Raw genomic sequence first — 14,855 nt, 5'->3', positions numbered from 1 at the left:
TCTTTTTCTACTTCCGCCTCACGCCTCTGCATTTGAGTCATCCCCCTGGTGGCCTAGTGGGGGTTTGCTGGATTATCACACCAACGAACCAGGTTCGAATCCCAGCAAAACCCTAACAGAAAGACTCCGTCATGACCGACTCAGCAGAGGCTGCTTCAACTGTCTACCCGGCCAACCTTCAGGGAATTATGGCAGCTTTGACACGCTTCGGAGCGACCATGGACGCTCATGGACGTACGCTCACCAGCCAACGTGAGGCCCTCGCTCGCCACGAGGAACTGCTTCAGCAAATTGGGAAAACCCTGGCACAGCTGACATCTCTGCCTGCATCTCCTGCTCCTGATCCAGTTCCTGCTCCTGATCCAGCTCCCACTCCTGCTCCAGTGCCTCCTGCAATGCTGCCTTCTTCACCTCGCGAACCCAGCCTTCCTGCACCACAGAGGTATGACGGCAAGCACAGTGAGTGCCGAGAGTTCCTTACCCAGTGTCAACTCACCTTTGAGCTTCAGCCTACCACCTACACTACGGATCGCCGCAAGATTGCCTTTGTGATCACCTTATTAGCTGGTAAGGCGCGAGCCTGGGCTACTGCTATCTGGCAAAGACAGGGACCTGAGTGCTTTGATTTCCAGCTGTTTTCTGAAGAGATGCTTCGGGTCTTCGATCAGGCAGACATCAGTACCGACGCAGCCCGAAAGCTCATGTCCATCCGGCAAGGAGGAAGCGTCGCAGATTACGCCATCTCGTTCCGAACACTCGCAGCAGTAAGTGGATGGAACGAGACTGCCCTGGTGTCAGCCTTCCACCATGGTCTGTCTGACCCCATCAAGGACGATCTGGCCTCTATTGGATGCCCAAGTGACCTCGAAACCCTCATCTCACATGCTATTCGTCTGGACAACAGGATGAGAGAACGCCACCAAGCCTTGAGCCCCCCCAGCCTCCCTACCTCTACCTGGAGACCGTCTACCTCCTTCAGTGACTGTCCAGAACCCATGCAAGTGGGTCGTACTCGCCTCTCCGCATCTGAGAGGGAGCGCAGAAGGAGGGACAAGTGCTGCATCTACTGTGGCAAGCCTGGTCACTTCCGAGCATCATGTCCCGAACTCTTGGGAAAAGGACCGCCCCGTCCAGCCGAGGGAGGGTTGTGACGGGGCCTACCCTCTCTCCCGGACTCCCTGGCCAAGGAATCTACATCCCGGTCTCCATCTCCTGGGGTGAGTCTGTCCACTCTTGTCAAGCTTTGATAGACTCAGGGGCGGCTGGGAACTTTATGGATATTCACTTCGCCCAAAGCATCAATATTCCGACTGCACCTCTTGAAGTCCCACTGTCTGTGTCTGCCCTCGATGGCCAAGCGTTAGGTGATGGAAGAGTCACCCAAGTTACTTCTCCAGTTTTCCTCCAGTCTCAAGGTCACAAGGAAGAAATATCCCTGCACCTGATTCCTTCACCTGAGTTCCCAGTTATTCTAGGCCTTCCTTGGCTTACTCGCCACAACCCTCGCATAGACTGGGTAACAAGCCAGGTTGTGGAATGGGGCCCTGCATGCCATGCCTCTTGTCTGCTCTCTAGCTCTCCTGTGTCTCCTGCCGAGCCCCCTGATCTCACCGAGTTATCTCAAGTTCCCACAGAGTACTGGGATCTCAAGGAGGTATTCAGCAAGAGCAGGGCCGCCGTTCTTCCTCCGCACCGGGCCTACGACTGTGCCATCGACTTGCTCCCTGGGACTACCCCTCCTCGTGGCAGACTGTTTTCACTCTCTCAGCCAGAACGCAAGGCCATGGAGGAATACCTCAAAGATGCCCTGGTCTCTGGGTTTATTCGACCCTCCACTTCACCTGCTGGAGCCGGCTTCTTCTTTGTCGGCAAGAAGGATGGGGGGCTCCGACCATGTATTGATTACAGGGGCCTGAATAAGATCACTGTGCGCAACCGATATCCCCTTCCGCTGATGTCCACAGCTTTCGACCTGCTCCAAGGCGCCACCGTCTTCACCAAGTTGGACCTACGGAACGCATACCACCTCATCCGTATCCGACAGGGAGACGAGTGGAAGACTGCCTTTAACACCCCGTCTGGGCACTACGAATACCAGGTGATGCCCTTCGGACTCACCAACGCACCAGCTGTTTTTCAGGCCCTAATCAACGACGTCTTAAGGGACATGATTAACCTATACGTTTTTGTCTACCTCGACGACATCCTTATCTTTTCCAAGACCGTGCAGGAGCACCGCCACCATGTCCGCCAGGTTCTCCAGAGGCTGCTACAGAACAATCTGTTCGCCAAGGCCCAGAAATGCGAATTTCATGTTCCCGAGGTCTCCTTTCTGGGATTTATTGTACGGACAGGCCAACTCCAAATGGACCCTGCCAAGACCCTGGCCGTCCGGGATTGGCCTACTCCCAAGTCCGTTAAGGAGGTTCAGCGGTTCTTAGGATTCGCTAACTTCTACCGCAAGTTCATCAGGAACTTCAGTTCTGTGGTAGCACCCATGTCAGACCTCACCAAAGGGACAGGTGGATCTTATGGCTGGTCTCCTCAGGCAGAAAAGGCGTTCAAAGACCTCAAGGACCGCTTCTGCACGGCACCCATTCTGGTTCTCCCGGACACCTCCCAACCATTCATCGTGGAGGTGGACGCCTCGGACAGTGGTGTCGGCGCGGTGCTCTCTCAACGTTCGGAAGGAAAGCTGCACCCCTGCGCTTACTTCTCCCACCGCCTGAGTCCTGCTGAGTCCCGGTACGATGTGGGGGATCGAGAACTGCTAGCGGTCAAACTGGCCCTTGAGGAGTGGAGGCACTGGCTGGAGGGAGCACAACATCCATTCCTGGTTTGGACTGACCACAAGAACCTGGAGTACCTCCAGCAAGCCAAGAGACTGAACCCTCGACAGGCTAGGTGGGCCCTGTTTTTCAGTCGGTTTGACTTCACCCTCTCATACCGCCCCGGCTCCAAGAACACCAAACCTGACGCACTGTCCAGACTGTTCTCTGCCACTAACAGGGAGAATGAAGTCGGGCCTATTATCCCTGTGTCCCGGATTGTGGCCCCTGTCCGCTGGGGTATTGAGGAGGCTGTCCGACGAGCCCAACGCCAGGACCCCGGTCCTGGGACGGGGCCACCAGGCCTCTTGTACGTCCCACATCAAGCCCGGGCCAAGGTTCTCCAGTGGGGTCACTCTTCCCCTCTCACCGCCCACCCGGGAGCTCGGAGGACCCTGGACTTCCTGAAAAGACACTTCTGGTGGCCTAACATGGAGAAGGAAGTAAGGTCATTTGTCCTGTCCTGTGAGGTTTGCACCAGAACCAAGAACCCACGACAGCGTCCCCAGGGTCTCCTGCATCCTCTGACCATTCCCCGGCGTCCCTGGTCCCACGTGGCAGTCGACTTTATCACGGGTCTCCCTGAGTCACAAGGTAACACGGTCATTTTGGTCTTAGTTGACAGATTCTCCAAGGCCTGCCGCTTCATACCACTGTGCAAACTCCCCTCTGCTCTTGAAACTGCGAAACTTTTGTTTAATCATGTCTTCCGAGTCTTTGGTCTTCCACAGGACATCGTCTCAGACCGAGGGCCCCAGTTCTCCTCCCGAGTGTGGCACGGGTTCTGCAAGGTCATCGGAGCCACTGCCAGCCTCTCCTCTGGGTTTCACCCACAGTCCAATGGTCAGACGGAGAGGCTCAACCAGGACCTGGAAACCACCCTGCGAGGCCTGGCTATGGATAACCCGACATCGTGGAGCACCTGGCTGCCATGGGCGGAGTACGCCCACAACACCCTGCAGTCATCGGCCACCAAGCTGTCGCCATTCCAGTGCCAATTCGGGTTCCAGCCACCTCTGTTCCCGGACCAGGAGGAGGACGCGGGGGTGCCCTCGGTCAACCAATATGTGAGACGGTGTCGCAAGACCTGGAGCAAGGTCAGGAAGACCCTCATACAGACCTCCAGAACCAACCAGACTCAGGCCAACCGCCATAGAAGACCTGCACACGCTTTCCGCCCTGGGCAGCGTGTTTGGCTGTCCACTAAGGACCTTCCACTGCGGGTGGAGAACCGCAAGCTTGCTCCTCGCTACATTGGCCCCTTCAAGGTGGTGCGCAGGGTGAACCCTGTCTCCTACCGGCTCCAGTTGCCCCGGACTCTGAGGATCAACCCCACTTTCCATGTTTCCCTGTTACGGCCCGTACTGACGTCTACGTATGCCCCTGCCCCTAGGAACCCCCCACCCCCCCGCATCTTCCAGGGGCAGACTGTGTTCACTGTGAATCGCCTGCTTGACTCCCGCCGGGTCCGCGGCGGGTTGCAATATCTGGTGGACTGGGAGGGCTATGGTCCTGAGGAGCGCTGCTGGGTTCCTGCTCGGGATGTCCTTGATAAAGAACTATGTCGGGACTTCCATTCGGCCCATCCGGATCGCCCTGGGAACGTCAGGAGACGCTCCTAGAGGGGGGGGTCCTGTTAGGACTAGGACTGTTTTGGCCTCTAGAGGCCGCTGTTATTTCCTTTTCATGTCGTGTTTATTTTGGCCTCTAGAGGCCGCCACTGTTCCTGTGTTTTGTGTTTGTGTTAATTGCCTAATTATCTTCACCTGTGTCCTTAATTAGTTTGTCTATTTATACCCCTGAGTTCAGTCCTCTTGTCACGGAGTCTTTGTGCTGTTATGTTTATCTCCAGTTCCCTTTGTACTGTGTTTTTTGATCTTAGCTTTTGTATTTTTGCACTTTGCTTTTCTTTTGGATTATACTCTTTGGTTTTTTTTTGTCTTTTGTTTTGCCCTGTATATAGTGTATATAGTTTAAATAAACCTTTTGATTCTTTTTCTACTTCCGCCTCACGCCTCTGCATTTGAGTCATCCCCCTGGTGGCCTAGTGGGGGTTTGCTGGATTATCACACCAACGAACCAGGTTCGAATCCCAGCAAAACCCTAACAACTATGCTGACCTCCACAGTTGCAACATTCTAACTGAACATTCTGCCCACATTTCCCATACTCATGTTCACCTCCACACTTTGCACATCTAAGTTTACCTCTACATTGTGCTGCTACATGGCAAAAACGTTGACATTTAAAACATCGTATCGGAGGGGGAATGAATTCTCGCACTGGGTAGCTCATGAAACCCATTTGGACTTTGGCAGGCATTTCATTCTTAAAGAGTAAAACTGACCAACTGTTTTTTCTTTGCCTTTAGACAAGCATTTTGCATCAACTATTTCTCCCCCTTTCAGATTGTTCTTGACCTCATCAGTGGACACTGAAACTGGAATCCCAGTTATAACTCCTCTTTTCTTTGCCGCTAATCCTGGGATGCGTGATGTTATTTTAGAACGATTTAATGTACTCTTCTTTAAGATCTTATCTCGCTGAGCTTCAGACGCTGCAAAAATCAGTAGCCTACCATTTCCCATAAATCGAGCATGATTAATTTTACCTATTTCTTTTTCTATTGCTTTGGTAACATGAATGGGGTGTAGATCTGGCCTTCCTTGTTGATCAAACACTATGATTACTTTCCAAACCTCTTTGTCTGGCTCCTTGGTTCTAGTTCTTAATTCAGGTTTGCTCCTTTTAACAGTGTTTACGGATTCATTGCTGCTGTTAGAATCTAATCTTGGTCTCGCTTGTTTTTTCCTCACTTCCTCCCAAAACATTTCATCATCATCCAAACCATAATGATCTCTTATATTACTGCCATCTGATTCCTCTGCCATTGTCCACTTTACATTCACTGTACAGTATTTTACTTTCAAACCTTCCGTGTTTGTTATCGTTGTCCACCTGGTCAAAGTTCCACCCAAATCGCCGCCTCAGCCCCCCTGATTGCACCCTATCTCAGGCCCACTGGTCGATAGCCTTTTCTGTGGGCTAATCATTTAATTGGTCAGTGTGCACCAAAAGTAGCGCGCCGTGAGCTTCCTTGTTTATCAAAGAGAGCACATGTACCTGGCATCTCTGCAGCTATGCCGAGACATAAATGTAAGTTCATGGGTGAACTAAAAAAGAAATTTCCATGCTTTCGTCTTAGTCGCGATCCATACGAAGCTGAGTGTCTGATGTGTAAAGCAGGCACTTACGTGTCAGTGGCAAATGAAGGTGCCAACGACTTACAAGCACACAAGTTCAGCCAAGCATACAACGGCAGTGAGGGGTGAGAGCTCATCATCCAAACTCAGAGTTTTTTGTAAGTAAATCCGAGAGTGCAGCTGTCACTGCAGCAGAGGGTGCCTATGCTTTTTACACGGTTAAGCACCACGAAAGCTACAGGTCAATGGACTGCACATCTGGCTTGTTAAAAAAGGTTTTCACAGATACCCCAACAGCTCAAAACTTCTCAAGTGCTCGAACAAAGACAGAAGCAATTGTAAACACCGTGATAGCCCCACATTCTGTTGACTTTGCTCTAGAAGCACTTCAAGATATTCCCTACTGTGGCGTGTCTACTGATGGCAGCAGTCACGGAGCAGTGAAAATATTCCCTCTGCTCATTCAGTATTTTGATTGGAAGAACGGTGGTGTGCAAAGTAAATTACTTGAAATTAAAAGCACCCCAAATAAATCAGCTGACACTATTGCACAGTACATAAGACACAGTGGAAAAGAATGGGATATTTTCTAAATACATTGCATTTACTGGTGACAACTGCAATACAATGTTTGGAGGAATCCGGCGTAATGAGGACGGGAAGAATGTGTTTGCCAATTTAAAAAAGTCCTTGCAGAACACAGCTCTTATTGGTGTAGGCTGTCCAGCACATATTCTGAACAATTGTGTTCACCATGGAGCAGACACACTGGATGTTGACATTGAGCACATCATTTTCAAAATGTATCAACATTTCCACATCTACACTGTGCGCGCAGAGAGTCTGAAGGAGTACTGTGAGTTTGCTGAAGTTGAATTTAGAACTCTCCAATCTCATAGCAAGACACGATGGCTGTCATTATTCCCAGGGATTGAGAGATTGCTACAGATGTATCCAGCTTTGAAAGCATTCTTTTTGTCACAGGAAAAGCCACCAATGCAGATCAGGAAGTTTTCCTGAAGACGAGTTCAGTGAGATTTACCTCTGGCAAATGCATTCACTTGTGTGTATTTCAGTCGCATATCCAAGAGAGGGAGAGCAATTCAGTTGTGGAAGTAAAGAGGATTCTGAACAGGGTCCAGAGCATGCTTCATGAACGCAAGATGAACAACTTCATGCCTCTTAAAATCAAGAGTATGCTGGCACAAAAGCAGAAGGATGGATATGGACAAAGGTGTGACCATTTCAGTGCTCAAGTACAGGACCTGTACAGTTCATGTTCTGACTATCTAGAGAGATGGATGGCACCCATGGAGGAGTTTTCCACTTTTATGTGGATGGATCTGAGTGAAATTCCTGACTGGAATGATGTAGAGGGCTGCATCAGGCACCTAGCTGGGAAAGGGGTGGAAATTGATGATTCAAAGTGCTTTGATCAGGTCACCAATCTAAAGAAATTCATTGAGAGAAGTAACAGTGATGCAGACTTCAGTGATCTACTAGCACACCAGAGGTGGACCAAATTCTTTGAAAGATCCAAGTGTGTCGATTTTCATTCAGAGCTGCTTAAGATGGCACAGGTTTTGTTTTTTTTTGCCATACCTGCTCACAATGCAAATGTTGAGCGAATCTTTTCACTGATGCAAGCCCAATGGACCAAGGAGAGGAATCGCTTGTCTGTTGATTCACTGAAGGGGATTCTGTGCACACAGTACAATTTCAAGAACATGACCTGCAAAGATTTCCATTCCTATTTAATCGGCAATAGACAACTGTTGGGAAAGATTCAGTCATCTGAGAAATATGTCCCACGTGAGGAGGACTGAAAAGCCATAGGCCAGTGTAGCCTATTACTTTTTTTGAAATGTTTTATTTTGTGCCCATACAAATAATTATGTTTATGTTAACAAATTGTTTTATTTTGTATTTTTTTAGGTTACCATTATTGTTTTATAGGGACAAACATTGAAAACTTTTACTTTATATTTTATATATTACTTTATCACAGCACTGAATGGCACAATAATGTTTAATTTTGTTTTTGCACATTTGAAGCAGTGTTTGCACATTTTGAGGCAATGTTTTTTTTTTATATGTTAGTGTTGTTAAAGCTCATTTTCATATATCGTCACCATGTCTGTGGACATATTTGTATATGAACATGTGATACGCTCCCCCCCCCCCCCCCCCCCCCCCACACACACACACACACACACACTGAGGTGTCCTCTTTTTCACAAACTCAAATTTGCCAGGCGGGCCGGGCCAACACCAAATTCATACATGTCGAACATAAACCGGAAAAGCTTTAGTGTTATTGTAAGGCCTTCACTGACAGATACCCAAATGCAGATCAGATTGACATTTATTTTAGTTCTCAGTCAACAAAGACAGAGCAGAAAAATGCTTGCAGTTCAATAGATTGGCACTGGATCCATCCAGAAAAGTAATACACACACACACACACACACACACACACACACACACACACACACACACACGTGACAGTAAGAAAAGTAGCACACTTAATTCTTAAATTACATCTTTGAGCTGCCAGGATGAGTAGGATGCCAGTGTATTTGTATATTTGTATCATTTTATACATACAACTAAATTGCATATCATTAAATTGAACTAAATTACATATCAGTACATATCATTTTTGTACATTTCACTGAACTCGTAGATTTACACCTGAGTGTTTTTTTTTTTTTAACCATCCACTTCCAGCCTGCCAGTACAACCAACCACCATTAGTAGGAGAGGTACCACACCATTCCAAAATGTTTGCAGTTCAACAGTTTGGGTACCACACCATGCCAACATATTTGCAGTTCAATGGTTTGGCACTAGATCCATCCAGCCCACAAAATCAGACAAAACAGCTCAAGAAAGCAAAAAACTCCAAACTGGTTTTCAGGTTCAAAGTCACTCACTGAAATATTTCCAGTCCTCAAAAAATCAAAACACAGGTTCCAAACAGGTTTTCATATTCCAAAAGGCCACTCATAGATCAGAATAACCTCCACAGGCAAAAGTCCAGGAACAGATATAAGCAGAAGCAAGGTCAGCTGCTCATAATACACCTATAATAGCAGACAGGGACATAAATGAGGGGCGGAGCAGACACCCAAAAGCACATGGTACTTAAAAACAAACACCAGCACTACAGCAGCCACCCACGACAACCAAAATTACTAAGAGTTATACTTTTTATATTATTATGCCTGTAAACATGTGACTACCATCTTATTACAGCTCCAACATAGTTTTAAAAAGAGAAAGTGTTAATACTCACATTCACTCAGCAACCGCTGAGCTGTATTCGTCTGTGCTTGCACTGACTGGTTGTTAGCATAATTAGCATGCTTGGAGGAAAAGTGCCGTTTGATGTTATAAAACTGCAACGGTTTCTTTGCAAATAAGGCATACAGCCTTTGATCGGACTTCAGCAAAAAAATATTTAGTTGTCCATTCTTTATTGAACACCCTGCACTCACTGTCCACTTTTCTTTTTTTAGGACCACTCATTGTAAAGTTTTATCCTGTGTTCTCGAGATCATCAGTGGCACGGGCGCCAGAATGACTTCCATGGCACGCGCTGCACCACTCTGCAAATGTAATCTCACGTGAATACGACTGACTGGAAAGACGGATCTCTAGAACACCTGTCTACGTGATAACACTGACACTTATAGTTTATAGATCTGCTCAATCGTGTTTATATGATTGTCGTCCGCGGGCCGGATTAAAAACGCCAACGGGCCGGATGTGGCCCGCGGGGCGTAGTTTGCCCACCTCTGGTATATACACTCTGTGCTTGGAACAGGTGTGCTAAGAGCTGTGCAAAAGCAAAATATGGACTGTCTATAGTGAAGGGACCTGGCTCCCAGTTTAAGAATCACTGAAATAGGTAAACAGTGCAAGATTAACAAAACTAATAAGATTTCTAGCTGTGTACATGCCTGACCTATAGCAGATTACACAGCAGAACAACCAACCACTCTGTATCAGATATCAGCAGTATGATAAGCTCGACCCACAGGTAAGCAAATGAGGCTCAGGAACACACTGTATAAATATGAAGGCAGCTTTCAGTGGAACAGACTGGAGGTTATTTTATTTCCGCAATGCTCCAGAACAGTGCGGTGTCCATGGCTATAGGTAACCAGGGTATTAATAGCAAACTGATTCATAAGATCTTTGGCTGCTACATTCTGGACCTATTACAGCTGTAAAACCAACCACTTTGTGTCATATATCAACAGCATGGTCATGGTAAGAGATATTTTCTGTCATCAGTAGAATAATGTTGGACTGCTGAGCTTGGGTTTAGTAAGCATTTGAAAGACTCGGGGGGGGGGGGGGGGGGTTTCAAATATCATACAATGGCTTGGAAAGACTGGGTTAAATATTCAGGAACGAATAGGAAACACTGTGCAGTATGAAGTATCAAACATTTGGCAGAAATGGATTAAAATTTTGTTACAGTTTGAGAAAGTCATTGTCCTTTATTGTGTTAGATGTGCATTAATAATAAATAATGATTCAACACTAATTCACCCACAGCAGCATTTACAGGTAAGTTATTCCACGAAATTGAGTCATATATGAGCTGATAGCCGACGAGGCGCATAGCGCCGAGTTGGCTATAAGCCATGTATGACGAGATTGAGTGGAATAATTGTTTTATTCTTTCCACATTCAAAAGAATTTTTCAAGTTTTCAAGTAGACTTTTTATTTCGTCTTTGGTAGGTTCAGCAACATGCGCCGCCATTTTGTTTTTCTCTACTCATGGTATATGAGCTGATAGCCAATCAGAGTGCGCGATTGCTCATATTCAGTGAATGTGGATAGAATAAATGTGCATATCTTTGGATTGGCACCAAACTAAACTTACTGCACCAGTGTGTTTCATTGTGATCAGTACTTTTGTTTACAAATTAATTGTTACTGGTTGACGTGTACATTTTCAGTCCCACATGAATAAGTTTTACTGATTTTCATCACAGCTCTCCTCAGAGTCATCAAAAGCTAAGTAACACTTTTTTCCCCCAATTATATCAGCCAAATTCTGGAAATGCATTAAATGGCCTCCAGCGAACTCTGTGGTAGTCCTTTCCTAATGGTCCTTTGTAAATCTAGTTTTGTTCTCTATCAAATAAATGTTGATACAGACTAGACATACAAAAGCCTGCACAAGTCTTGTTACTAGGAATACAATATCCCCAGTCCTAACATAATGCACTCTGATTGCTACAGGTGACACTACTAACAGTTTTGCTGATGGCGTCAATAAAAGTCCAACAGAGAAGATTCTGGAGGTCATTGTTATCTGGAGTTTGTGTACTCATACTCTTGGTCTCTCTGATCATCTATGAAAAGTCAAAGATGAATTACAAATCACTGATGTTCAGAGATGATGAAACTCCAGAGGACGAGTGTGACTGCAAGAAAATTTTACAAGGAGACATTGATGAGATTAAACGTGCTAAGATTCTGACCATCACAAAGAGCTTTAAGAACATAACACGGATTACTGATGAACAATATGTCAAGCAGACGAAAGACTGTGAAAAGTTCCTGAGGACTCGGAAATACCTCCTGTCCCCACTGAGTGAGGAGGAAGAGGCATTCCCAGTGGCATATTCCATTGTCATTCACCACAAGGTACAGAATTTTGAGAGGCTCCTTAGGTCCATATACAGCCCTCAGAATTTTTACTGTATCCATGTGGACAAAAAAGCCCCCGAGTCCACTATGAGGGCGATTAATGCCATTGTCTCTTGCATTGATAACGTTTTCTTGGCTAGCCAGTTTGAACAGGTGGTCTACGCCAGCTGGAGTCGTGTCCAGGCTGACATCAATTGCATGAAGGATCTTTACCAGGTTAGCAACCGTTGGAAGTACTTCATCAACCTGTGTGGGCAGGATTTCCCCATCAAAACCAACCTGGAGATAGTACATGCCCTTAAAGCACTAGCTGGTGGTAACAGCCTGGAGACTGTGACCACACCCCAGAATAAGGTGCATAGATGGAAAAAAAGATACCAAGTGATAAATGGCAGAATTCGGAGAACCAACCAAAATAAAAAACCGCCACCCTTTGGCATGAAGATATTCACAGGTGGTGCATACATAGTGGTGAGTCGTGATTTTGTGCGTTATGTGCTTGAGGACCCCAAAGCCCAGGTGTTGATGTCATGGTTAAATGATACATACAGCCCTGATGAATTTATTTGGGCTACAATGCAACGCATTCCTGGTGTCCCAGGGTTTCTTCGTGCACACTCTAAATTTGACATCACGGACACTTACAGCATCTCCCGGCTAATCAAATGGACAAGACATGAGGGGAACATCAATGCAGTGTACCCTGCCTGTCAGGGTATTCATGTTCGGAGTGTTTGTGTATATGGGGTTGGGGACCTGCAGTGGATAACAGAGCAGCATCATTTATTTGCTAATAAATTTGACACAGATTTTGACCCAATCACCATTCGATGCTTGGAGAAGTACCTCAGAAACAAAGCGCTAAAACAGTATCATTAAATTCATACATGTATACTATATGGACAAAAGTTTGTGGACACCTGAATATCATACCCCTATGTACTTGTTGAACATTTCATTCCAAAAACATTGGGATTAATATGGAGTTGGTCCAACTTTGCTTCTATAAGAACCTAAACTCTTCTTGGGAGCCTTTCCACTAAATTTTGGAATGTGGCTGTGGGGATTTGTGCCCATTCAGCCAAAAGAGCATTAGTGAGGTCAGGGAGTAATGTTGGGTGAGGAGGCCTGGAGTGAAGTCAACATTCAGATTCATCCCAAAGGTGTTCAGTGGGGTTGGAACAGGTGTCATTCTGGAACAGGTTTCAGCTTCTTGGATTTAGTGAAGGAAAAAGAAGGGAAAAATATTGTGTGCATCAAACTTTGTGAAGCCACTTTGGGGAAGGTCCATGTATCCATGTATGGATGTGATGGTCTGGTGTGTATATCCTGTATTCACAACTGTATATACAACTGCTGTCTCATGTATACTCTGTTTTTGTTCCTTTGCTGCTGCTGTTCTTGTTGGGTTTGTTTGTTTTCCTGCTTGTACATGTTAATTCTGTCTTACTGTTGCACTGCGTGATGGGGCTATTTGTTAGCTCCCGGTTTGATGTGTGTGTGTAATGTAATGCTTGTTGTGAAATTGTGGGTATGTTGAAAATGTATTGCACTGTATTCATGTAATGCTTGTTCTGAAATTGTGGGTATGTTGAAATGTTTTTGGATGTCTGCTGCTGTTCTTGGTGTTTTGGTTCCCCCACAACCTGTGATCCGGTGACAGGATCATGGGTGTCGAAGGCTCAGTGATTCTCATGGGGCATGAAGGCTAGCCCATATGGTCCAATCCCACAGAAGAGCTACTGTGGAAAATCCTTAAAAAATGCTCTGACTCTGTTAGTAATCATCAACTCTGTTGCTGTTAAACCAGGCAATCCATGACCAGAACTGATAACAGAGTTGGCAGTTTTCCACCATTTTACGGTATGTCTTAACTCCACATGCTAACCTCAACCTAGCTACCATGCGGCATGTATAGAAACAGAATTTTATGGATTTTAATCTTTTTTTGTTTTAATGAATGAGAGATTCACTCCGATATCACCATAACAGATTTGACTAATAATTCATCTTTGACTAATAAATAATGAGAGAAGGAACAGAGCATACCTCACTGCCTTTCTGAAGTTTCCTGCCAGAAGTGACATCTCTCAGTGCAGGTGTCATGCGCATTATTAAAAGTATTTGTGGATTTTATGCGCTTTTATAACAGAGTTCACAGACTTGACAAGAACATTGGAATGGGTAAAAAAAAAAAAAAAGACTGAAATTTCACATAATACAGAAAATATACTTTCTATACAATTGATTTCAGAACAGCTAATAGAATAAGCCCCAAAAAACAGATTGTTAGACTGAATCACTTAATGTTTATTCAAGCTGAATGTGTGAATCAGGAGTCGAAGATAGCCAATAATGTGTGTGGGGGGGAGTCATTTAGTTAATGTTTTATGGATAAATTGGGTCCAAACTGTTCATTAAGCATTGCTGTTGGTGAAAGTTTGTCATAATGTTCATTATTGTTCAAAACTGATTCCATAAAGGCGGCACGGTGGTGTAGTGGTTAGCGCTGTCGCCTCACAGCAAGAAGGTCCGGGTTCGAGCCCCGGGGCCGGCGAGGGCCTTTCTGTGCGGAGTTTGCATGTTCTCCCCGTGTCCGCGTGGGTTTCCTCCGGGTGCTCTGGTTTCCCCCACAGTCCAAAGACATGCAGGTTAGGTTAACTGGTGACTCTAAATTGACCGTGAGTGTGAATGGTTGTCTGTGTCTATGTGTCAGCCCTGCGATGACCTGGCGACTTGTCCAGGGTGTACCCCGCCTTTCACCCGTAGTCAGCTGGGATAGGCTCCAGCTTGCCTGCGACCCTGTAGAACAGGATAAAGCGGCTAGAGATAATGAGAATGAGGGGATATGGTACATTTCGCATCTCCGAGATAAACCTTTTGTTATTCTTCTCAAATGAAATGTTTATGGAATCATCCCCTCATTCTCTCTAGCCGCTTTATCCTTCTACATGGTCGCAGGCAAGCTGGAGCCTATCCCAGCTGACTATGGGCGAAAGGCGGGGTACACCCTGGACAAGTCGCCAGGTCATCGCAGGGCTGACACATAGACACAGACAACCATTCACACTCACACCTACGGTCAATTTAGAGTCACCAGTTAACCTAACCTGCACGTCTTTGGACTGTGGGGGAAACCGGAGCACCCGG

General features: G+C 46.2%; 1 protein-coding gene across 3 annotated transcripts in view; it reads left to right on the top strand.

Annotated features, from left to right (window-relative positions):
• The window catches only part of LOC132892889 (beta-1,3-galactosyl-O-glycosyl-glycoprotein beta-1,6-N-acetylglucosaminyltransferase-like), a 59,454-nt gene extending 45,989 nt beyond the window's left edge, over nt 1-13,465 (top strand). For 2 of the 3 annotated variants that reach the window (XM_060931379.1, XM_060931378.1), the window contains exon 3: nt 11,295-13,465. In XM_060931379.1, coding sequence (XP_060787362.1) covers nt 11,295-12,584 — 1,290 coding nt within the window. In that variant the 3' untranslated portion in view covers nt 12,585-13,465. Of the gene's footprint in view, nt 1-10,140; nt 10,310-11,294 lie in introns of those variants that run through there. The other variant, XM_060931380.1, reaches the window with a different exon arrangement.
• The last annotated feature ends 1,390 nt before the right edge of the window (nt 13,466-14,855 follow it).

This window comes from Neoarius graeffei, chromosome 10 (assembly GCF_027579695.1).
Source record: "Neoarius graeffei isolate fNeoGra1 chromosome 10, fNeoGra1.pri, whole genome shotgun sequence".
NCBI lineage: Eukaryota > Metazoa > Chordata > Actinopteri > Siluriformes > Ariidae > Neoarius > Neoarius graeffei.
Note: the sequence above shows the minus strand (reverse complement) of the source record. Positions and strands in the feature narration are given on the sequence as shown.